We start from the raw sequence: 22,592 nt of genomic DNA, 5'->3' as shown, positions 1-22,592 counted from the left end.
CAATTAAGTCCCAGGACAATGAAGTGGTATGAAGGGGGCCCCAAATCAAATATTGCTTAGGTCCCCTTCAAGGCTTGGGCAGACTCTGCTGTAGGTGAAGACAGCAGCAGTGTGATGAGCAATGGCGATTGATTAATATCAATATTTATTTACATTTGCATACTTCCCCAAATCTGGCAGCCATGGCACCTTAATCTGATAAAATAGCAAACGGTCAAGGCCAAGAAGTGTTGGATGAGCAGCAAGTGTCCATTTTAGGCTGCATCATAGCATTTTAGATATTTAGGTTAAAGGTGTGTTGAAAGGCTGCACAGTAGTTTGAATTTGTAGCCTCTGTGCTGGTTAAACATGTTTTAAAAAGCACTCAAGCAGGTGAAATAACAGATTTTAAAAAACTAAATGATATGTCAAAACTTTGCAATTTAAGCATTACTAAAGTAAGTTAAAAAAAAAATATTAGCAAAAGGTATACCCACACTGAATAAGAGTAAAACAGTGTCAAATGCTTCAAAGACATAGTTGCGGGCTGGTCTAAGCCAAAAATGCCAGGGCTGATTTTTTTGTCCCAGTCCAGCCCTGGAACTTCCAGGGGACTCAAACTGAAGAAAGATGTGAGCCTGAGTTTTCTATCCATTAGTTATTTTGATTACAGTTACAGTAATCAGAGAGGGGGCAGATCCTACTCTGAAATAAATCTTGTTTTCTGAATGAATTGAAAACACAATGAGGTCCCAGAAACTGCACATACACTAACTCTTTGATAATGTCAAGGTGAATCGTGAGTGGCTGCTGGAGCTGGATGGTAGTTGCTTGGAAAATGACAGAGATGAGACATTAATCTCTTGTCTCTGGAAAATAATTGCTTAAGCCCAGTGATGCAGGCCTACAGACTGGTTAGTGAACCCATAGTGACCATCTGTCTGTAGGGAAAAATGTGTATTCTCCAACAAGTTGGCAAAAGCCTCCTTGTGATTGCTTTGGTTGATGGCATATGCTGCAGTCATAGTTTGAATGGAAATTACTTAATTTGTCTCCAAACCCTGGTTAGCTACTATCTGAGCTCAGAAACACGGTTAAGTTAAATTCAGTTTTATTTACAGAGCACCAAATCACAACAAAAATCACCTCAAGACACTTTATATTGTAAGGTAAATACCTTACAATATTAGAGAAAAAAAACTCCAACGATCACAGGACTCCTATGAGCAGCACTTGGTGACAGCAGGAAGGAAAAATCTCCCTTTTAACAGCAAGAAACCTCCAGCAGATCCAGGCTCAGGGAGGGGGAGTCATCTGGTTGGGGGTGACATATTGCACAAACGCAAGAAAGCAGTCCTACATATTTGTTTAATATGTACATTAAAGGACATATCCTGGTCAAGAATGACTCCAAGATTCCTCATAGTGTTACTGGTGGCCAGGTTAATGCCATCCAGAGTTCCGGTTAGACGCCACATTTCTAAGATTTTTAGGGTCGAGTATAATAACCTCAGTTTTATTTGAATTTAGAAGCAGGAAATTAGAGGTCATCCAGGTCCATATGTCTTTAAGATATTCCTGCAGTTTAACTAATTGATCCTGGTCATTTGACCTCATAGTTAAATAAAGCTGGGTATCATCTGCATAGCAATGAAAGAGTATCTTATGCATTCTGAGTATACTGCCTAAAGGAAGCATGAAAAGTGCAACACAAACTGGAAATGGAGAACCATTTGTCTTCAAAGTAAAAGTTGCACCGTTTGAAACACATTAGCTGCAGCGCTGAGGCATAACTTTTACTTCAAAGGTGAACCTTCCCTATTTCTGGTTTGTGTCACATGTTTTAAAGTTTTACTACCGCAGGGCCAGTAGTTAGTATTTGCAGACAAACATGAAAAATTACAATCATGGCAATCCACTAGCAACCACAGAAATCACTATGAGGTTTGTGGTGCAGCACCTTTTTTTAAACTGATTTCATCCACCAATAGCCAGAAACCAGGATCTACTGCCAGCTAAGGACTGCCAACCAGTCTTTAGCAAATGGTGGTTGTATCACATCCAATATGGCAGACAACTGTTGAACAATATGCATGTGAAGTCATGTGAGAAACTTCAATAAGCAGTTTGCCTATATCCATTCAGACAAAAAACTGTAAAAGGTAAGACTCAGAGATTAATCCATCCAGTTATGTGAGTCTTTGCCAAAGTCAGGAGGTCCACCAAAACATCTGATCTGCAGAGAAGAATCAGCTCATATTAAATAGCAATTGTCATACACTGCTAGGTGTACCACAATTAAAGCCTCAGGAGGCGGCTGTGGCTCAGAAGGTTGAGTGGGTTGCCTACCAGTTGGAAGGAGGAGGTTTGCTTCCCGGCTCCTCCAGTTTGTATGTTTTGTTTGTTTTGCTGCTGGTTTCGGTTTATTGTGCTCAGATCAAAACATTACATCATGTTTTCTTCTCATTCTCCAATTTCTGTTGGTCAGAAAACCTCTCAGATCAAACGTCTTGATGAATCTCATCATTGGAGCAGCAGAGAGAGGACAGAAGACAGGAGAGAAAATGCTAAAGATGTTATCATTGGTCTCTTCTTAGCCAACATTTCCTCTTCATGATGATTATGATCACAAATATCAGAGTGATTTCCTGTTGGGTCTGTACTCCCATGTGAAGGACTGTGAGACTCAGACAGGCCAAAGCATCCATTTATCATTACCATCAGTTTTCCAGTCAGCTCCTGCAGTCTGGTTCATGAAGCTCTCAGAGAGAAAGACCTCCATCCTCCTGGAAGTGCTGAAACCACAGTCAGAAAAGAAACCAACGGAGCTGATTTGATATTCATGAGAAGAAAGTGAAGTGAGGACAGTGTGTCTATTTCATTTCAAAGCTCATTGTTATCCATCCTGTGACTGCACTTTGATTTCACAGTAAGGTTGAGTAGACTGACTACCAGTTGGAATTTCCTCCAGTCTCTTGAAGTATCTTTGGGCAAAATGCTAAACCCTGTGTTGCCCACTGTCTGTCTGTCTGTCTGTCTGTGTGTGTGTGTGTGTGTGTGTGTGTGTGTGTGTGTGTGTGTGTGTGTGTGTGTGTGTGTGTGTGTGTGTGTGAGAATGTTAGACAAGGTGCTTAGGCAGAGCCGGCCCGAGGCATAGGCGACATATGCGGCTGCATTGGGCCCCCTGACCACCAGGGGGTCCCCAAGCTCGCCCACATTTGTCATGAAACTTTTATGGTTTGTTTTAATTTTTTACAAATGCCAATTTCCTAAAAGAAAGAACAGACTATTCTAACTGTCCAGATTTGTACACTTGTAACAACACTAATTTAATGAGTAGGCTACACGCTAATATTTCTGTCTCAGACTGATGCTAAAAAGCTAATTCGTCCATTTAATACTTCTAGGTTGGACTATTGCAATTTGTTATTTTCAGGCTGTCCTAGAAGCTCTCTGAAAAGCCTTCAGCTGATCCAAAATGCTGCAGCTAGAGTACTGACAGGGACTAGAAAGAGAGAGCAGATTTCTCCCATATTGGCTTCTCTTCACTGGCTCATAGTACCGTATCACCTGAATAGAGCACTTTGCTCTCAGACTGCTGACTTACTTGTGGTTCTCTGTAATTATTATGGGGTAAAGACCTTACAGTATAAAATGCTTTGAGGCGACTGTTTGTTGTGAGTTGGCTCTGTATGAATAAAATGGAATTGAATTGAAAAATTGAATTGAAAAGGCTGAAACAGTAATAAATCCTAAAAAAATTAATAATCAACTTTAACACTCCAGGATTAATAACAAGTAAGTTCAGGGGACAGTGAAATGGTTTGAAGGGTGCCCCTTAAATCTTGCTTAGGGCCCCTTCAAGGCTTGGGCCGGCTCTGTGCTTAGGTATGGAAAAAAGTGCTTGCATGAATGTGTGTGATTGGGTGAATGAGGCTTATAGTAAAAAGCACCTTGTGCGTAATAGGGAGAAGACATAGTTCAGTGACAAAACAGCATTAAACTATGTACCTGCATAAGAGTGCTTTGGGTTTTGAAGTCCCTTCTAACAGGTTCCAGCTCAGTATCTGTCTGGAGCAGTGACGTGCAGTCAGGGAGGCAGGTGAGGCAGTGCCTCCCTGTTATCATGACAAGTAAAATGCTAACAGTGATAAGAGAAAATACATTTGTCCACTTGACTGTTCTATAAAACTGTTTTATAAAACTGTTTTCTGAATTATTTCAACACTTTAATGGTCAAAATCGGGGAATTTAGGTATTTGCCTGTTCAAACACATGTAAGAAATGCGGTGAGAGGCAGTGCAGTGCTGCGGCTCACCTCTGGTGGTGCTGTGTCACATACAGTAAATGAAGCAGGCGGTTGGCGCATGCTGTCTCTCTTTATATCGCCAATATACATGTTTGATTACACGTGTTGCACATGCTGATGTTCCACAGTTTGTCTAATACACTGAATGAATGTGTGTGACATGTTTATTCTTTGTGATCGGCCATAAATGCACGGTGAAAATACACAGAGGGAGGCAGAAAGTACCGTGCCGCACTGATAGGGGGCAGTGCTGCAGCAGCGCTGCCCCATAGGGAGAAGAACAGGCGCATGGACTTCATCTTCAAATAAAGGTAAGGTAATACATCTTTTTTTTTTTGACCTTACATTAAATATTTTGTTTTTCTTGCCATCATTGTTGAACAGTATGCAGTTGATTAAAGCATAATTAATTATTAATTATTAATTAATTAAGCTTCTATTTTGGGTTCATATATGTGAACTAGGGATGGCACGATACCACTTTTTTATGTCCGATACCGATAGTTTACATTTGGATATCGGCCGATACCGATATAAATCCGATATTTAAAATTGATCCAGGCATTTAAAAAAACATAAAAAAAAAAAAAGAAGTCAACAGTCTCACACAACAAAATCAAAGTCTTTTAGTTGTCCCACAAGACTAAGGACCAGGGCAGGCAGAGCTTTTTAGGCAGTGGCACCAAAGCTCTGGAACTGTTTACCACTCCAGCTCCATTTAGCTGACTCTGTGGTGTCATTTAAAAATAGTTGAAAACTTTTCTGTTTAACCAGTCTTTCTGGTTTCCGACTTTATTTTTATTCTTTTTCTTTTAATATGGTAATGTTATGTTTTTAACATAGTGTTTTCTGGGGGTGGGGTGGGGGTGATATTGTGTTTTAATTATTGTACAGCACTTTTCTGTCTCTGAAAACCGCTATATAAATAAACTTTACTTACTTACAACAATAACTATCACCTGAATCCTGTTGCTTCTGTGTGAGAAGCATGTTGCAAATTTCATTAGGGCTGTAACTATCGATTATTTTAGCAATGGTGTATTCTATTTATATTGATTACCCAAGTAACTGGATAGGAAATACTTTTTTTCATATTAACAGTTCATCTGCATATTTTAACTTCCGTACTGCAGTTTTTCCCTGTGTGAAACAAACAGGGTGGATTTCTTCACTTACTGATCAGGTGGTTGATGAAGGACCTCCAGCTGTTTCCCAGTAAAGGTTTAATGGAGGTTACAGGGACGAAAAGGCTTCTTTTGGACACTAGAAAATCATTTCCTTCTGCTCCATCTGAGCTCACCGGCTCCGCCTCTTTCCGCTTGTGCAGACAGACTGCACCTAAATCAGCTGACTGCTGCTGTTGCCTCATCAGTGTTCACGTGAAAAACTAGGAGCTGCGTGAGCGCAATCTTGTAATGCTTTATATTTACAATCATTCTCCTAAATACGTTTCTACTGCAGGTCTATATTTAGTCACAAATCAGGGATTAAAGTATCAAAAATATTTTGACGGGGAAGGGGTTCTTCCGGTACCGGACAGTCACCAGTGCTAATAGCTTCGCTCGCTAGCAGTAAGTCCGGGAGCTGACATAGAGAAAAAAATAACAGCTGATTCTCAGCACCGCGAGCACAACACAGGAACACAGCAGAGAGCGGTGGAGGCGGAAAAACATGTCAGCGATGATCACTCAGTGTCAAAGGGAATCCATCGCAGCGACGGAGCATCTGAGGGGGTTGTTTTCTAACTCCTGATCCACTCCATTCCAGTAGGTGGTGGTAATGCAGCTCTAAGCTGGTTTGGTCAACTGCAAACCCACAAGAAGAAGAAGACGACTGAGCCCTGTAATGCAGCTAATGTGAGCGAAACGTTATTTAATGTATCGGATTACATTTTTTTATTTCTTTCCGATATCCGATCCAGTAATTTAGGCCAGTATCGGACCAATACCGATACTGAATATTGGATCGGCGCATCCCTAATGTGAACATCCGACTCCAGACGAGTCAGTGCCTCACCCGCCACAAACCTCACCACACGTCACTGGTCTGGAGCCCTGCACTTTGCAATGTATCATCTGGCAGGCTACCATCAACAATTCTGGATACTTTCATTTCTCACCTCCCCAGCCACAAGCTGCTTCTGACTAAATCTTCCAGGAGAGATCTTTTTGCATTGTTGTCTGCCAAATTCTGGTTGAAAATAATAACCTTTGGAGAAATATACCAGTGTGCCTGTAATGTCTAACTTTGAACTTGAATAAATGGGTACAGAAGGTGGAAGTGGGAGCTCAGAGGCACCGATCAAAGTTTCTTCATGTATTCCTGATTGAGGTGTTTGTTTTCCATTTACAGAGAACATCAGAGTTTTCACTACAAAATGTTCCTGTAAGGAGTGATCTGCAGCTCGCTCTGGATGCTTTGATGAGATCCAGCAGCATAAAACTGTAGCATATAACTTGTGCCCAAAGCACACTTCTTTATTTTTCTTTATTTGATGAAGCTGTGAAAAGGCAAAATGAAAAGAGGAACTAGTCAGCAATCAAGCAGAAGTCTTCATCTTATCTTCATCTCTAAATGACTGAGCAAGCTTCAGCTCACCCAGCAGTTTGTTTCCCCTAAACACATAAACATATTGTAAAACACATTAATATTTAGCACATCTACTTAAGTTTTGTCTCCTTTATTCATTTATCTGGTTTCCATTCATGTCTGAAAATCAGTCTGCATCCAACAGAATATTGGTCACTGAGGTTTATTACGTGCTGGTTAGTGTAGGTATTCTCCTAATCAGGTTCTTCTGTTTATGGGCTGTATTATGAACAAACAGTCTAACAAGCGGTTTGAGGGCAGTGGTGCCAACAGGCAATTTTTCAGTTATATAGCTCCAGTTTGCTAAATGATTTTGTTACTGTATAAAAATACTGGCTGATTACGTTTCTGTTTCTCTCTGAAACTAAACTTTTCCCTTGCTATTCCTGAACTGCATAGTTTTAAAACATTTGTGCAAATGACTTCAGTAAGCTTTATATAAAATAAATGTTTCTTGAAAAAAGATGCTCTGTATCTACTGTACATTATTCTCTGCATCTGTACAAACATCTTAGTCACGATGTGGTCAAAGTTAAATGGTTTCTTCTGCTTTTTCTCCCCAACAAAGATGACAAATTACTGTTATCTTTAGTATCTATCACCACTCACTAGTTTAATCGTTTTCTGAAGACATGTTCAAATATGGTTATGGTGTGTCTTCTGGGGGTGGGGGTGGGGGGGCACTCTGTTCTCTATAAAAATCAAAAGCTTCCCTGGGATCAACAGTAGCAGCTTCTTCCGTCCACGCGCTTAAATAAACCCGGAGGAGTCGGCAGCTTCTCACATCTTTTTATGAAAAAGGTAAAAGCAATTAAGCTGCTAATTTATAATAATTTTTCATGAATTTTTGCTGGGGAAAATTAATAAATCGTGGGGCTACTTCTAATTTCCTTGAGTAACAGTTTTATAAATAAACCGCCAAAGACAGTCCAAAATCTGAACAGTAATTTGATAAATCCCATCTTTAAGAAGATGAAAGACTGAATGCTTTGTATTTCTGCATAAAGATGGATTTGAACAATGAATCAGTTGTTAATTTTTGCATTTTACATACATAAAAAGGCCTATTTGTGTTATTTCTGCAGGGTTTAGAACCAGCAGATCCAGCTGGGAATACATGTGAAGGTCAGTCATCTTGATGTTAGGTTAAATGTTGGAGCTGTTTAAACTTTAAATTTGAAACCTAACATCTTTAAACTTTGCATTTGAAGTTTAGCGCACTTGGTTTAATTCTTACGATTTCCACAGTTTATTGGATAATTCACAGCATGAAAACCACTCTGTTGTTAAATCTGATCAGATGGGCGGCCTGTGCTGGCTGCTGTTGGTGCTGGCCTTGTTCCCGTCTCCTCCAAACATTTTGGCTGCTGTAGACCAGAGCTGGCTCACAAGCATCGTTGCAGGCATCAAGAACGAGTGAGTCCACAAAAAGTTTGTGTTTTTTGTTTTTTTGTTGTTTGGTCGTCTTGTATCTCATCTCAGCTCTACTAACCTGCTAGTGTTCACTCATGTGATACCTGTGAATGTGATACTGGTGAAGAATACAAATGGTGTGACTTTATTTTACAGTGCAGTTTGTTGTTGTCTAAATTGTAGTGAGCTTTAAATAGTGAGAAATAAAGAGCTAATGTTCTGGCTGCTTTTGTAGCATAATACTAAGCTGATGTTAGGCTAGTGATATAATATAGCTTAACCTGCAGTAGCTGAGCATTGAGGAGGCAGCCTGCTGCCTAAAAACAGGACTAGATAACAGGACTGTGAGCGATAGGCAGATCCAGAGACACGTGTAGTAGTATATGAATTTATGGTACAGCATTCCTCTAATGAGCCTCTAAATTTAGTATTTTGGCTGCTATTATAAATGATTAATTATTATAATTAATAATTGCAATTACTACTACTAATAATAATAGTAGTAATAATATAATTGCAGTATAATTTGCAATAGTACTTTGCCCAAGTTCACAGTATTTTATTAAAAAATTTAACCTAACAGCACAATAGGCAGTTTCTAATTAGACAATCATTTAGGTATAACGAGTCTTCGACTGCTTGTTTTCTAATTTGATACAAAGTATCACTCAAATGTATTATTACCACCCACTGACAAGATCATCAGGTCATATTCAAAACTCACTGCGCTGTCTAAATACTTCTTAAATTTCCTTTGTAACATGTACACATAATCTAGACCAGAAAGCAGAAACGGAAACACCCACCCCTCTGTCATCTGATAGTGGCAGCTACCCAGTCTTATGTAAAGTGCTAATGTCTATATGTGACCCACTTGCGACTGGGACACAAACTTCAATACAAGAGCATTAAATTTAGGTCAGAGTAATGACCAGTATCACAAACTAACCACCTCCTATTACCAGTTTTAATTCACTTTTCATATAAATAAATACATTTTTATAAACATGTAACTGTATATACTTATGAGTAATTTCAAACTGAGTGTCTGTTATTACTGTGGCCCCCTGCAGTACTGTCACGGCCCACCAGGAAACCACGGCCCACACTTTGGGAACCACTGTTCTAGACAATGCAATCCACTCTGCAATATCATCTGCAACCTAAATTTGGAAATGAATTCAAAATAGTGTAAATGAATGTAATGTTTGCCATCGACAGGTATGAACTAGGTGACAGCTTCAGTGTGGCTGTGAACATCCCACGGAATCAAGATCCAGACAGTCTCCAACAAGTCCTTCAGAACGACCCAGCAGACCGAGTGAAAGAAGCCATTTCACAGGCCAGCATGTACAAAGGCACCAGGGTGGTAGCAGCAACACAGCCGCACGCGCTGACTCGTGTTCTTCAAAACATACGGCCGCTCATAAAAAGCAGTGATGGTAATGTCCTCGTCATCTACTCTGAAGGATCCCCAGGTTCAAATGATAATGGAATCACTTCGAGCATTAACGATATCACACACAACTGGGGCGGTTATGCGTTTGCGTTTTCTAATGTAGCTGATGTTCCTGCTTCAGACACATCTCAGCTCACCCAATCCTTTAAACGTCTTCATATTGCCAAACTTGGGCTTAACAACATATTTCGTTGTTATGAACCTGGAGATGATACTTTTCAGTGTACCACATGCTCCTCAGGTGGAGATGTTGCCCCCTCATGTGTTCAAAACACGGCCCTATCAAGTCAAGAACAAGGTACACGAGCAGAAACACCTAAATCAGGCCTTGGCACTGGTCTAGGCTATGGTATAGGCACTGGTATAGGCGCTGGTATAGGTGCTGGTATAGGCACCCACATAGGCAATGACATAGGCACTGACATAGGCAATGACATAGGCACTGACATAGGTAATGACATAGACACTGGCATAGGCAGTGAGATAACTGCAGGCTCAGATAGGCCAAAAGAGAAAGGGGGACGAATGAGCGAGTGCAAAGGACGTCGCAGAGGAAGCTGCAGGCGCAGGGGAGGCAGCAAGCTTAGGAGAGGAGGAGGTAAACGTAAGAAAGGCAACAAGCTTAGGAGAGGAGGAGGTAAACGTAAGAAAGGCAACAAGCTTAAGAGAGGAGGAGGTAAACGTAAGAAAGGCAACAAGCTTAGGAGAGGAGGAGGTAAACGTAAGAAAGGCAACAAGCTTAAGAGAGGAGGAGGTAAACGTAAGAAAGGCAACAAGCTTAGGAGAGGAGGAGGTAAACGTAAGAAAGGCAACAAGCTTAAGAGAGGAGGAGGTAAACGTAAGAAAGGCAACAAGCTTAGGAGAGGAGGAGGTAAACGTAAGAAAGGCAACAAGCTTAGGAGAGGAGGAGGTAAACGTAAGAAAGGCAACAAGCTTAGGAGAGGAGGTAAACGTAAGTTTAGAGGAGGACGTAAACGGAGTAAGACTCGTAGAGGAAGCAGGGGTAAAAGACGCAACAAGCGTAGAAGACACGCAGGGAGACGCAGGTGGAAGAAAAGGTGGGGAATGGCGTGATTCAGGTAGAACAGTTGTCTGTCACAACCGGAGAATCAGACCAGCAACCCAATGAAGATTACAAACAAAAGGTCCTCTGTGAAGTTAAAATGCCTTTAATGCTTTTCCTTTTCATAGATTTGATGAGGCCCTGCTCTGGGTTTCTTTTATTTTAATGCTAGCATAATTCTATAATTGTGGCATTTAAAGAATGTATGTGTGTTTGTGTGTGCATATATATATATATATATATATATATATATATATATATATATATATATATATATATATATATATATATATATATATATATATATATATATATATATATATAAAAGCATTCTTAGAAATCTGTAGTAGAAACATTGAAACTGGGACTTGTGTCTTCTCCTGAATCACAGTCACCTGACCGACTGCAGGGAGTTTGAACTTTTAATTCAGTGGCAAAGATGAAATATTATCAAACATTTATTGTTATGATCTTCCTGATTAAAGCTTGGCTTGGCATGCATTCTGCTCTCTGTGTCAATCATTTTGTCTCACTATTATTTGCGTTTATTCTGATTTACATTTCATTATTTAGACTCAGTTTAATAAAGGAGCGCACAGGCTAGAACCTCCTGTATATCCACAAACCAAATTCTCTGAACTTTTGCTCATGACATACAGCGGCTAAAGTTCCAGGTTTAGTGTACAGCAGGGTGAACTCGGGTAGGTTGGGCCCCTTCTTGATTAATCATTTGGGACACTAAGAAAAAAAAAACACGTATCACATGTATCTGCATTCTTAGGGGCTCGACACACGGGGAGCGACGTCGCTCGCTCTCCATTCATTTCCTATGGAGCTTGTGCGATGAGGCGACAATCGCTTGCCCTCCTCCAGCTAAGCGACCGGCGACATTCGTGCATGTGAAATTTCGAGCTCGTACACGTAGACGTGCACACGCGACCAGGCGACGCGACACAACAAAGTTGAAAAATGTTCTACTTTTGTCGCTGTCGCGTGGCACTAAACCAATCAGCGAGGGTTTCATTGACTGACCAATGAGCGGAGAGAATGCTACATGTTGCAGTCTGCAACCACTTTCAGCACAAAGGAAAGCATCATTTTATCTGTGTTTGACTTTCCTATGTTATATGACACTTCACACAGTGATTATCGACTTGCACACAAAAGGCAGCCGTATGGGAACGTGTTGGCTCAAGACCAACGTTAAACAGACGCATAGAGAGGACTTTTGTGCTAATATAGGATGAACCCAAGGTTGTCTTTTTCTTTTGTAGAGGAGACTTAACAGCAAGATTTCTGTCAGTTCCAATAAAATCTTCGGACTCATCTTTATTGCCGTGTCTGACACGGACTGCTTTGAAAATGTCTAACCAATCACATTTCTTGGAGATGAGTGACATGAGAGCGCGATTCGCAAAGCTGCCGTCGCTATCGCCTCCCGTGTGTTCGGTTTCACCCCAGTGGCGATGCGGCCCATTTGTCGCTGTCGTTTGTCGCTCCCCGTGTGTCGAGCCCATTATAATTAAAATTGACTTTTTTTTTGTCCACTCCTGCAGACATCCTTTCTGTCTCCTTCCTTTGCTTTCTCTTCTCTCCTGGCTCACAAGGGATTGTGTGGGACCATCTATTCATTTAAACAAATTAGTACTTACTGATTTTGTCCGACTGTGTATTGGGCCCACTGAAGGATAAAAACACCTCGTAGTTTATAGTAGAAAAATAACGAAAAAGAAAAAAAAACAAAAAAAAACATGAAATGTCGAAAGAGGAACATCGAGTAAAGCTGAAACTACAAGTCCCACAATGCCGTGTTACACCGGAGTTCACATGACACGTGATCCACCCTTCACGTGATCAGAAGAGCCAATATGGCGGAAGCAGACGCGGTGAAGTCTTTGAGCGGTTTGTTAAACGGGATCGCTCAGAAGGTGTATTACGGCAACAGCGAGATCACAGAGGAGCTGCTGAAAAGTGAGCTGTACCCCGAGCTGTCGCAGGACGAGTTCACAGCTTTGCACCATAAAATGAAAGGCCTGTTAAAGGTAACACAGCTCTTCACCCTGTAGATCCTGATGCTGAACTGGCAAAAGAGAAAAAGACATTCTGCTTTGAGATCTTTGAGTTCACTAATAAACCCTTTAGTATAAGAGAAGGAGGCTGTACGGTTAGCACTGATTAAGGGGTTGTAGCTGAGGCTCTTGGTCGTATTAAAGGCACGGAGAAGTCTGTATTACTTACAGGGGAAAGTCAGGAACAGAGGACGCTACAGCTGCCCTCTTAAATGCTGCACTGAGGCACCAGGACACAAGTAAGAGCCGCGCACCTTCTATGAATTTAACACGACCTTCTCAGGTGATTTCTTGAGTACCTGCAGGGGGCTGGTGTGACAGAGGAGGATACTGGGGATAGGGTGAGATGGAGGCAGATGATCCGCTGTGGCGCCCCCTAAAGGGAGCAGCCGAAAGAAGAAGATCTGAACTGGACCCCCTCTGGGCTGTAGGCTTTCACTGTTTTTATATTTAAATGTGGAAACCTCAGGCTCCCAACATTTAAAGTAGGGCCTACGATCCGGTGTTCTGTAGTTCTGGTATTTTGGCCTCGGGTCTCTCTGTCAGCATCTCTGTAACATATTCTACGGCATCTTGGACCACAAGGTCTAATTTGTGAATGATGCAGTTAATTATGGTCTTGTTAGGGCTGATCTTTACACGCAGTACTGTGGCTGTTCTTCACTATCAGCCCATCACTTTCATAGCTGCAGAACGCCACAGACAGCAGTCCTGGTGCATAGCTGCAATTTAGCAAATTGAAAGAAGAAGCTGCACAGTTCACCTTTGTAGGGAATTCTGGTGCCAACAATCAGGCAAGTGGTCGGCACACAGCAGGCTTATATGTAGAGGTGTGTGAGTCTCCTGATGCTCTGAATCTGGGTCGTTTTTCTCTTTCATTTAGTTAACGGTAGTTTTCAGACTGAAAGCAGTACCAGTGCGGAAAATCAGATACAATTGTGGTCAGAAGTTTCCATCCACTCATCACAGGCATGAATATCATGATCATTTTGGGCTTTTAATGAGTTCTTTTTCCAGGCTGGAATTATTATACAGCATATATCATTAATGACTTTAAAAAATAAGAATTGAGTGCACAAGTTTGAACTTATTTAGAATTTTTTTTAATCCACGCAGGGCCAAAATAATACATACATCAAATATATACCTCACCAAACTAAGATTTGGCTAAATGTCCCTTAGCAAAGTGCAGCTTAAAAACATGCTTTTTGGTAGCCATCAACAAGCTTCTGGCCAAGCTCTGTCTGAGTATTTGACCACTCTTCTTGGCAGAGTTTATTATTAAATCTATTTATTATCCCATTGTTTCCCATTTCCCAAAGAGAAACTACCAGTTGTAGTCAGTCATGATCATAAATGGGAAATGGCATGTTATCCATGTCCGTGATGAGTGGCTGGAAACTTCTGACTACAACTGTAGTTTTTTTTTTTTTTATCCCCACTGGACAAATCACATGCTGGATATAATAATAATCAGACCATTATTACAAATTAAAAGCTTCCCCAAAGTGATGACCTTCTGCATTCAGTGGCAGGAAACATTTTTAGAGCCTCTGAATCTTTCATGTGTTCTCGATCCTTCACACAAGGTGGCGCTCCGGCCTCCTCATGAGCAGCACAAATTCAGTTTAAACAAACTGCAGCGTGGACTATTGTCGTTGCTCTTTCTGTCCCCCTGTGATAATGGTGAGCGTGGAACACGTGAATCTTGTTCTGTTTGTATCCATGTATCCGTGTCTTTAAAGACTTGAAAGATTTGGACTCTACATTAGGCAGAAATGTTCCATTAAATAACAACTAACAACAGTGATTTCAGAGCTAAATCCTGGCTGGACTGTCTTAAATGTTAAAGACAAGAGGGAACAAATCAGGGATTTCCTCTAGAACAGGGATCCTCAAATCCAGGCCTCGAGGTCCGGTGTCCTGCAGGTTTTAGATGTGTCCCTGATCCAACACACCTGATTCAAATGGCTGAATTACCCCCTCAGGATGCAGTCAAGTTCTTCAGAGTCCTGCTAATGACTTCTATATTTGATTCAGGTGTGTTGAAGCAGAGACACATCTAAAACCTGCAGGACACCGGACCTCGAGGCCTGGATTTGGGGATCCCTGCTCTAGAACTTTTTTCCACTGGTTCTGCTCTGTTGTCAGTAGGGGGCAGCACTAACATGAATATCCTACTCACCTGCTCAGTGCCTGCAGTGCCTAAAATAAGAACTCTGCTTTCTTCCTCTTTTTTATTTTTTTTAAGACTAAAGTACCTGTGGAATAAAATTTTCAGGTAAAATTTGGTCAGGAAAACTACAAATGGCAATAATACAGACAGCATTCATACTATATAGAAAGACCATCTACATTGGCTTGTTAAAATGCACCCAGACACCGAGAGTTTAGTCTTACTTTGGTTACACTCAGCTTCCAAATAGATCTATTGGGGAAAATACTATTTGTATTGTGTACAGTCAGAAAGTACACCCTCTTTAAATTCTAAGGTTTTACATATCAGGTGGTAAAAAATAAACTGAACCTTCATGATCTCTTCATCCATCTCTCAGTCCATCGCCACAGCAGACATGGACCACGCCCAGCTCGAGGCCTTCCTTACAGCTCAGACCAAGAAGCAGGGTGGTGGCGGAGTGAGCGCTGAGCAGGCCGCTGCCCTCTCTCGCTTCTGGAAGAGCCAACGAGTTCGGGTGAAGGAGAGCTTGGTGGCTCAGAGCCGCTGGGAGCCCAGCCTCAGAGGCCTTTCCTGGAGGGTGGATCTCCAGGCCGCAGCCAGCCGGGGGGACGCAGCTTACAGCGGCCCGGTCACTCTGGTGGAGCTGGAGCTCGGCCGAGCTGGACAAGTAAGACCAGTGTTTTCTCTAACACAAACTCTGTGCAAACAAAGTCTGCCACTGAAGCAGTAAGAGGGATCAGTGCCTTGCTCAAGAGAGTAATAACAGTAGCTTCTAAGCTGAGCTCCTCATTTACATTCACCTGTTTTCATTTTCCTAAATGCTAATAGTGACATTAAATATAGATTAAGCATAAAATAAACCAACTATCTTACTGGTGAGCTTTACACCAAAATGTTTTATGTGCCAATTAATGATGTTTCAGGTACACAAATGATCATATTCCCACCTCAAGGGGGAAACAGTGAGCCCTGTGATACGTTACTAAGGGTAGTGGTAGTCCTGTGGCAGGCTGGCATACTATGCCTGGTGTAACTATAGGCATACTGAGTGTCTGCAGTCGAGGCCTTTTTTTTTTTTTTTACTTAGTTCTGGGTGCTTTACCTTGCTGTTAGAGGATCCCAGCCATCCATTTTCTCCACTTATCCAATTCAGAGGCTGCAGCCTATCCCAGCTGTCATACAGCAAGAGGCAGGGTACACCTGAACAGTGTGCCTGCCTGCCACAGGACTACCACAGAGAGAGAGAGACAGCCATTCACGCTCACATTCACACCTGTGGTTAATTTAACTAACCTAACCCCACAGATGTCTTTGGACTGTGGGAGGAAACCAGAAAACTCTGGGGACACGGGAGCTCAAAACAAGCACCACACAGAAAGGCCTCACACTGGATTTGGACCCTTCTTGCTGTGAGGCTACGGCTCTAACCAGCACACCACCATTAATGCATCCCTCCACACATTTATGAGTTTTTCTTGCCAGCAGACAGACTGGACATGGAAGCACATTTACACACAAACAAAGCCAGGAATTGTTTCCTCCCTCTGATATGGATGGAACGTAACTGGACTCTGTCTCTGTGCAGTTTCACAGCTCTAGCTTTGTCACTTACTGTTGTGCAACATTGGCTCCAAATCCCCATTCATGATTGGACTGATATCCATTCCTTAAGTGATGCTGTGGACCCTTTGGGGTGAAACAGTGTGGCAATTTTTAAACTAACCACCTGTGTGGTATTATACTGTCTAAGTTGCATTAACCACTGCTGGAAACAGAGCAGATTTAAATGTGGCCACAGGCCCGGGTCTGGATGTGGCCAGATTGCTGACTGGTTTTAATGAGCCCCAGTCTCATGAGAGGATTAATTTTACTCAATCTGTGCCCGGAGCTCAAAACAGCTTCAGAGCTCCTCCTCCTCCTCCTCCTCAGTGTTTCCTTTTAATAGAAAACACTAAGGCTTTTTCCTGGTAAAGTATTTCAAAATAAAACCCATTTTGTTTATCATGTTTATCTGAATTAAGGATCTGAATTATCTGGATAACCAAGTCGTATTACTGTATCTGAATGGAACAGCGGAAGTAACCTAACTCGGGGAGAAGAATCTGCTCAGAGTGGAGTAAAGCAAATCAGAAGCTAATTAATTCAATTGAAACTCCATCCATCCATCCATCCATCCATCCATCCATCCATCCATCCATCCATCCATCCATCCATCCATTCTCTTCCGCTTATTCTGTTCAAGGTTGGGGGGGCTGGAGCCTATCCCAGACCTTCTAGACGTCATTCTAGCTCTGAGGCAACAGTGCTAATCACCGCGCCACCGTGCTGTATTCAAATAGAAAAATAAGTAGAATAGACACACACTGGCACAACTGTGCAAGGAATAAACTCTTAATTCCTGCTTTTTGACTCTTTCTCCCACAGTGTGTCTTTTGTCTCATCTCTCTGCTCTCTTCTCGTTTCCCTCACTCCCATCCGGTCACGGTGGATGACTGCCCCTCCCCGAGCCTGGTTCTTCCTGGTTCTTCCTGGTTCTTCCTGGTTCTTCCTGGTTCTTCCTGTTAAAAGGGAGTTTGTTCCTTCCTGCTGTTGCCAAGTGCTTGTTCATAGGGGGTCATGTGATTTCTGGGGTTCTCTCTGTGTTATTGTAGGGTCTTGTATTGTATTGTAGGGGTTCTTAAGCTGCACAGATATTATGATGTTTTTGTAGATTTGTGTAGAATATTGCATAATTATTTTGTTGTTATACCAACCCTTACCAACCCCAGGGCCCTGCCACCAAGGAGCTGTTTAAGTACCTCAGTGACCTCAGCCCCAGTGATGGGCGAGTCGTCCCCAGACTCTGCTTCTACTACAGAAGATGTCAGTAGATCAGGCCTATTCAGCCAGGAAGCCCACCATGCAGATTAAATGCAGTTAATTGGATAAACACACAGAGAGTGAAACATTTTGAATTATTTTTAATCAGTCCTGTAATAATGGAAAAATCCCAAATCTATACTGCCACAGGCGGTCCTTCCACTACACCAAGAAACTCTAAACATCGGATCACGTTGATGGATTTTTGAACAAAAAAGCTATTTTTGTGTTATGACACAGCCAAATGCTCTGTGAAAAAATCCATTTGTTAGTAAAAATCATTGGAAATCACATTTTCATTGTTTTGGTTTTAAAAATAATGTGGACGCTATGAGCCCAGATGTCCAAAGTAGATTAACCTTTGTTGTCTGGTTGTCTGTCTGTGTGTGTGTATTGTGTATTGCTTGTGTATGTCAACCCTCCCCCCCGTGCTCTGGCCTTAATCAGCGATGTCCAGACTAGCAGGATTTCCTGTCTGCAGAGTTTCTGTAAAATATACATTATTATATACTGCTTTTGTTTTGTTTTTTTAACTGCAGCTATGATTCTTCTACCTGCAAGAATTTTTAAAAATCTTTATTTATTTATTGTATCAAGTACCTGTCTAGGTATAGTTTTTGTTACATTTGGCACCAATCTAAGTGTGCTGTGTCCCCATTGCTGTACAGAAGACAACAATAAGCTACAATAACTCATAATTTGGTATAAACAGCATGAATCCCAGCCTGACTTGTGTAATGCAGTAGGAAAAGTGTTATTGGCACACTTTAATATGAATCAGCGATGATTCCTACATGAGTGTCATGTCATTTGGATGAAGGATTGGGGGGGGGGGGGGGGGGGGTTCTGACACTGAGGAGTCTCATGGTGTCATTTTTTTTCTCTCCATGAATCTGACCCAGTCTGCAGGTCCCAAAGCTCAGAGGAGGCAGGTCAGCAGACCAGAGCAGCACATTCCCTCAGTGTGCCATTGAACTACTTTTCAGCACTATTATTAGTCCATTCAGTTCAGGCTGAAGAAGTAGGTGGTGAATTTTAAGGTGTCCTTAAGAGGACTAATGACAGGATGTCCTTCATCACAGTGCAACACCCTGTTTTTCTTCCACCTCACACAGTTATTTAGTGATTAATCAGTTAATCAAATTACTCATTGATAATTCAGATACCATTTTATTCATTCCACTCAGGGCAAAAAGGCTTTTCACCATTATCTGGATCCTCGACATTTAAGTGCAGTATAGTTAGTTTGGTTTGGTGAGTGTAACTGTTTGTTTTCCTCTTTGTCCACAGTTGTAGACTGAATAATTGATTAATATCAAATTGATCGTGGAAATCTCATTACTCACTGACCCAGAATCTAAAAGCTGCCTTCCTTTGTCTCTCTCAGGACTCAGAGTTCGTGTGTCTTGAGTTCGATGAAACCAGAGTCAACCAGGTGTTGAAGAAGATGGCCGACATCCAGGAGAGCATCGACAGAATTGTTCACAGCACTTGAAACTCTTCCTGAGAGCTTGTCTCAAACAGCAGAGACGGAACAGTGACGGGGAGCCTGCTCTCCTCTGAGCAGGAGTGGCTCAGATCTGGGCTCGCTGACATCCATCAGACGTGGTTTTTCCACCGGATGGAGGATTCTGTTTTTCCATTATAGCGCTGAGAGAAAGGAAATAAGCATCTTGACCTCTGCAGTGTCTGCGAAACGTAACCAGGGATTATGATTATGAACAAAAAACACAACCCGATGAAATTAAAGGTGAAAAAAAGCATCGCAATATAATGCGACATCATTTTAGATATTGCAAAACAAAATAAAAAGTCTCCCGTGTGTAATTATTATTATTTAGAAAGAGTAGGTTGTTGTTTTATTTCCAGGGACCCTATGAGTTGAACCCCCCCATCATCATTCTCATGGATAAATGTGTGTTTAAGCTAAATGTGAGGTAATAACTGGATGGGACCAACTGCACAAAATCCAACACAAGTAAACAGAAAAACAGATTGTGGAAATAGCCTGATGATAATATGATTTTATTTTGACTTTTTTTAAAAATGCATCTTTTTCCATAGAGTGACTGTTAATGATCAATTGCACTGGTCAACAATGATTTTGCTACTGGGAGAAAAATACCTGACATTTCAGGTATGCTGAGTCCAAATCTATAATCAGCCACCTGGGCGCCAGTATCTGTGTCTTTTTTTTAACCAGTTGTATGTTTATGGTGTACTTTTCTAATAAAATCATTGATGTCGAGTTTGGCGATTGGCATTTATAACGTAACTCAAGATCCTGATGTGCTGGAGAAATTCTGTTTGCATATTTGGAATCGGCATACCCAAATGAGTAAAAATCAGTTTTTCCTCAGGTAGCAGACAAAAAGTTTTTTTTTTTGTTGTTGACCAGTGTTACCCAGTATCACCAAGTGTAATATAGAGCTTAAACTATTGCTGCCAGAGGCTGAGTCATCAGACGATAGCTGGCAGGTTTTTATCCTGCAGAAATCAGAACTGCTTAATAAATCTATCAGCTGTGTTGTGAAGACAGAACTAAACAGCAAACGTCCCACTTCCTCAGATGGATTCAGTGTTGACATGAATGAATGTGATAATTTATTGTAGCTGTCAGCAAGGAGGATGTTTTCCCACTACTTTGCTGTTCTCTCATGGCTCTTTGACTGCAAACAAACAACTGGAGCAAAACATGTAATAAAACATTAGCACATCCCTGACAATTAAAATGACTGCAGTAGAGTTTTTATAATCCATGTAAAATATATGAGATGGGATCGTTTGTTATCTACAGTAACACAGAAGAGTCCTCGAGTAAAGGGTAAAGTCCAGGTTACTGATAAGAGCTGAGCTCTTTTAATGAGTTCAGATTGTGCTGCCTCTTCAGAACGTGGCTGACAGACTCCAGTCCTGAGCAGATCTGGTGTTTCGTTCACTCTTAAAAGGAGCAAAAACCTTCAGGATGTCAGTGTTTTTGTACCACTGTCACATCACAAATGCAGTTCACTGTTAGAGTTGTGCTGTAAGGAGCTAATGAAGCCTTGCGTTCGTAGTAGCTGAATAATGGAGAAAAACTATAGTGTTTCCGTGCACTACACACTGGATACAGCTGCAGTAGCTGCATGGGAAACATTTCAATCAAGTAAAACACTGTCCTCAAGGGGAGCAGTGTTGTGTGTAGTTCTAAGATCTATTAGACATGAACGATAAGAAAGAGAAGATCACAGGCACACCTGCGGCTGTTTGTAAAATATAAAGCGGTACTTAAAAACATGAGCATGTAAGACATGATAAAGGCCTCTGACTACACATTATATATGTAAACACGCAAACATGTCTTTATATTAATGTGCATTTATAAAAGAATCCATACTAAGACATATAGAAAGCAATTCAAAGTATTAAGATGATTAAAAACCAGCAGTGTGGCTTGGATACTGCTCTTTTCTCCCAGTGAATGTATCACCCATTGGTAGTGTTGTAGTACTCGAGATCGGTCTTGGTCTCGAGACCGGTCTCGAGACCGCTTTTTGATGGTCTCGGTCTTGTCATGGACTCGACCGCATTTGGTCTCGGTCTTGTCATGGACTCGGACCTTGCGGACTCGGGATTTTATTTCAAGACCAGTCAAGACCACAGCTGTGGAAATATCACTAAATTGCCAGAATACTGTCCAATTTATTTGTTAACATCTTTGCTTTTATTGGATGCAAAACGTACTGATTCAAATCCAACAAATATTGCGCTCCTCTGCCTCTCAAAGGAGCGCACCTCACAGACTCCGCCCCGGCTAGGTCGCTGCTATTATCGCTGCTTACGCCTGTATCATTTCACCGCAGTTTGCAATCTACCACAGAGCACGGACAGTTTCATTCACAATGTGTACGTTTGATCTCACTATGGTCACGCGTGTGCTGCATAAATCGAAATAACCGCATGAACACGAAGAGAAGTAAGAGGGAAAATGAAGATCAAAGGAAAATTTCAGGCTTCCGATTCAACAAAAAAATCCCAGCATGAAAGGTAAATACCAACCTTCATGTATTTTGATACACAAACTAAAAATTTAATGCAAGTTTCAGGGCTGCAACGATTCTTGGAATAACGCAATTCGATTATTAAAAATCCTCGACACAAATTTGTTGCTTTGATGTTTCGTTTCAGCTCTGCAGCTCAGGTGTCTCCGTGTATGCGGAGCATTTCCAAAAAAAACAAAAACGACCCTTTAACACGAGTGGATCCCTGAGATGTTTTTTCACGCCCCCACTTCTCTGTGCTGTGAGTGCGCATGTTTGAATGTGCGCACGTGTTGTGCAGAGGATGTCAGCTGTTATTTTTTTCTTTACGTCAGCTGTAGCCACCAGAACAGATCTATAACCACAGTGTACTGGGGAAAGGGGGGCTGCCATTAGCACTAGCAATCGTTCGGTGCCCCCTCCACCCCCTTCAGTACAGAGGGGCTCCTTCAAAATGTTTTTATCAACCACCTGATCAGCAACATGAAGAACAGAGAACTTTGTAGCTGTTCCATCCACCCTGTTTGTTTCACACAGAGAAACATCTGCAGTACGGAAGTTAAAATAAGCTGATGAGTTGTTAAAATGAAAAATTATTTCTTATCCAATTACTTGATTAATTGACGGAGTAATCAATTGAATACTTGATTACTA

General features: G+C 41.5%; 2 protein-coding genes across 6 annotated transcripts; both read left to right on the top strand.

Annotated features, from left to right (window-relative positions):
- The first annotated feature begins 7,609 nt into the window (after nt 1–7,609).
- LOC115787012 (uncharacterized) lies at nt 7,610–11,029 on the top strand. 5 transcript variants are annotated; one of them, XM_030739575.1, is made up of 5 exons: nt 7,610–7,678; nt 7,963–8,002; nt 8,178–8,293; nt 9,512–10,347; nt 10,387–11,029. In XM_030739575.1, exons 3-5 carry the CDS (start codon nt 8,178–8,180, stop codon nt 10,821–10,823), a joined length of 1,389 nt encoding a protein of 462 aa, XP_030595435.1. In that variant the 5' UTR covers nt 7,610–7,678; nt 7,963–8,002; the 3' UTR covers nt 10,824–11,029. The 5 variants fall into 5 exon arrangements, with proteins under 5 accessions (XP_030595435.1, XP_030595459.1, XP_030595452.1 ...); XM_030739599.1 differs by having other exon boundaries at nt 9,512–10,401; nt 10,675–11,029; XM_030739592.1 differs by having other exon boundaries at nt 9,512–10,557; nt 10,636–11,029.
- Nucleotides 11,030–12,654: 1,625 nt separating this feature from the next.
- On the top strand, nt 12,655–20,637 carry commd1 (copper metabolism (Murr1) domain containing 1). Its single transcript, XM_030734676.1, has 3 exons — nt 12,655–12,854; nt 15,437–15,727; nt 19,307–20,637. Exons 1-3 carry the CDS (start codon nt 12,681–12,683, stop codon nt 19,412–19,414), a joined length of 573 nt encoding a protein of 190 aa, XP_030590536.1. The 5' UTR covers nt 12,655–12,680; the 3' UTR covers nt 19,415–20,637.
- The last annotated feature ends 1,955 nt before the right edge of the window (nt 20,638–22,592 follow it).

The sequence above is a fragment of the Archocentrus centrarchus genome, chromosome 1 (genome assembly GCF_007364275.1).
Source record: "Archocentrus centrarchus isolate MPI-CPG fArcCen1 chromosome 1, fArcCen1, whole genome shotgun sequence".
Taxonomy (NCBI): domain Eukaryota; kingdom Metazoa; phylum Chordata; class Actinopteri; order Cichliformes; family Cichlidae; genus Archocentrus; species Archocentrus centrarchus.
Note: the sequence above shows the minus strand (reverse complement) of the source record. Positions and strands in the feature narration are given on the sequence as shown.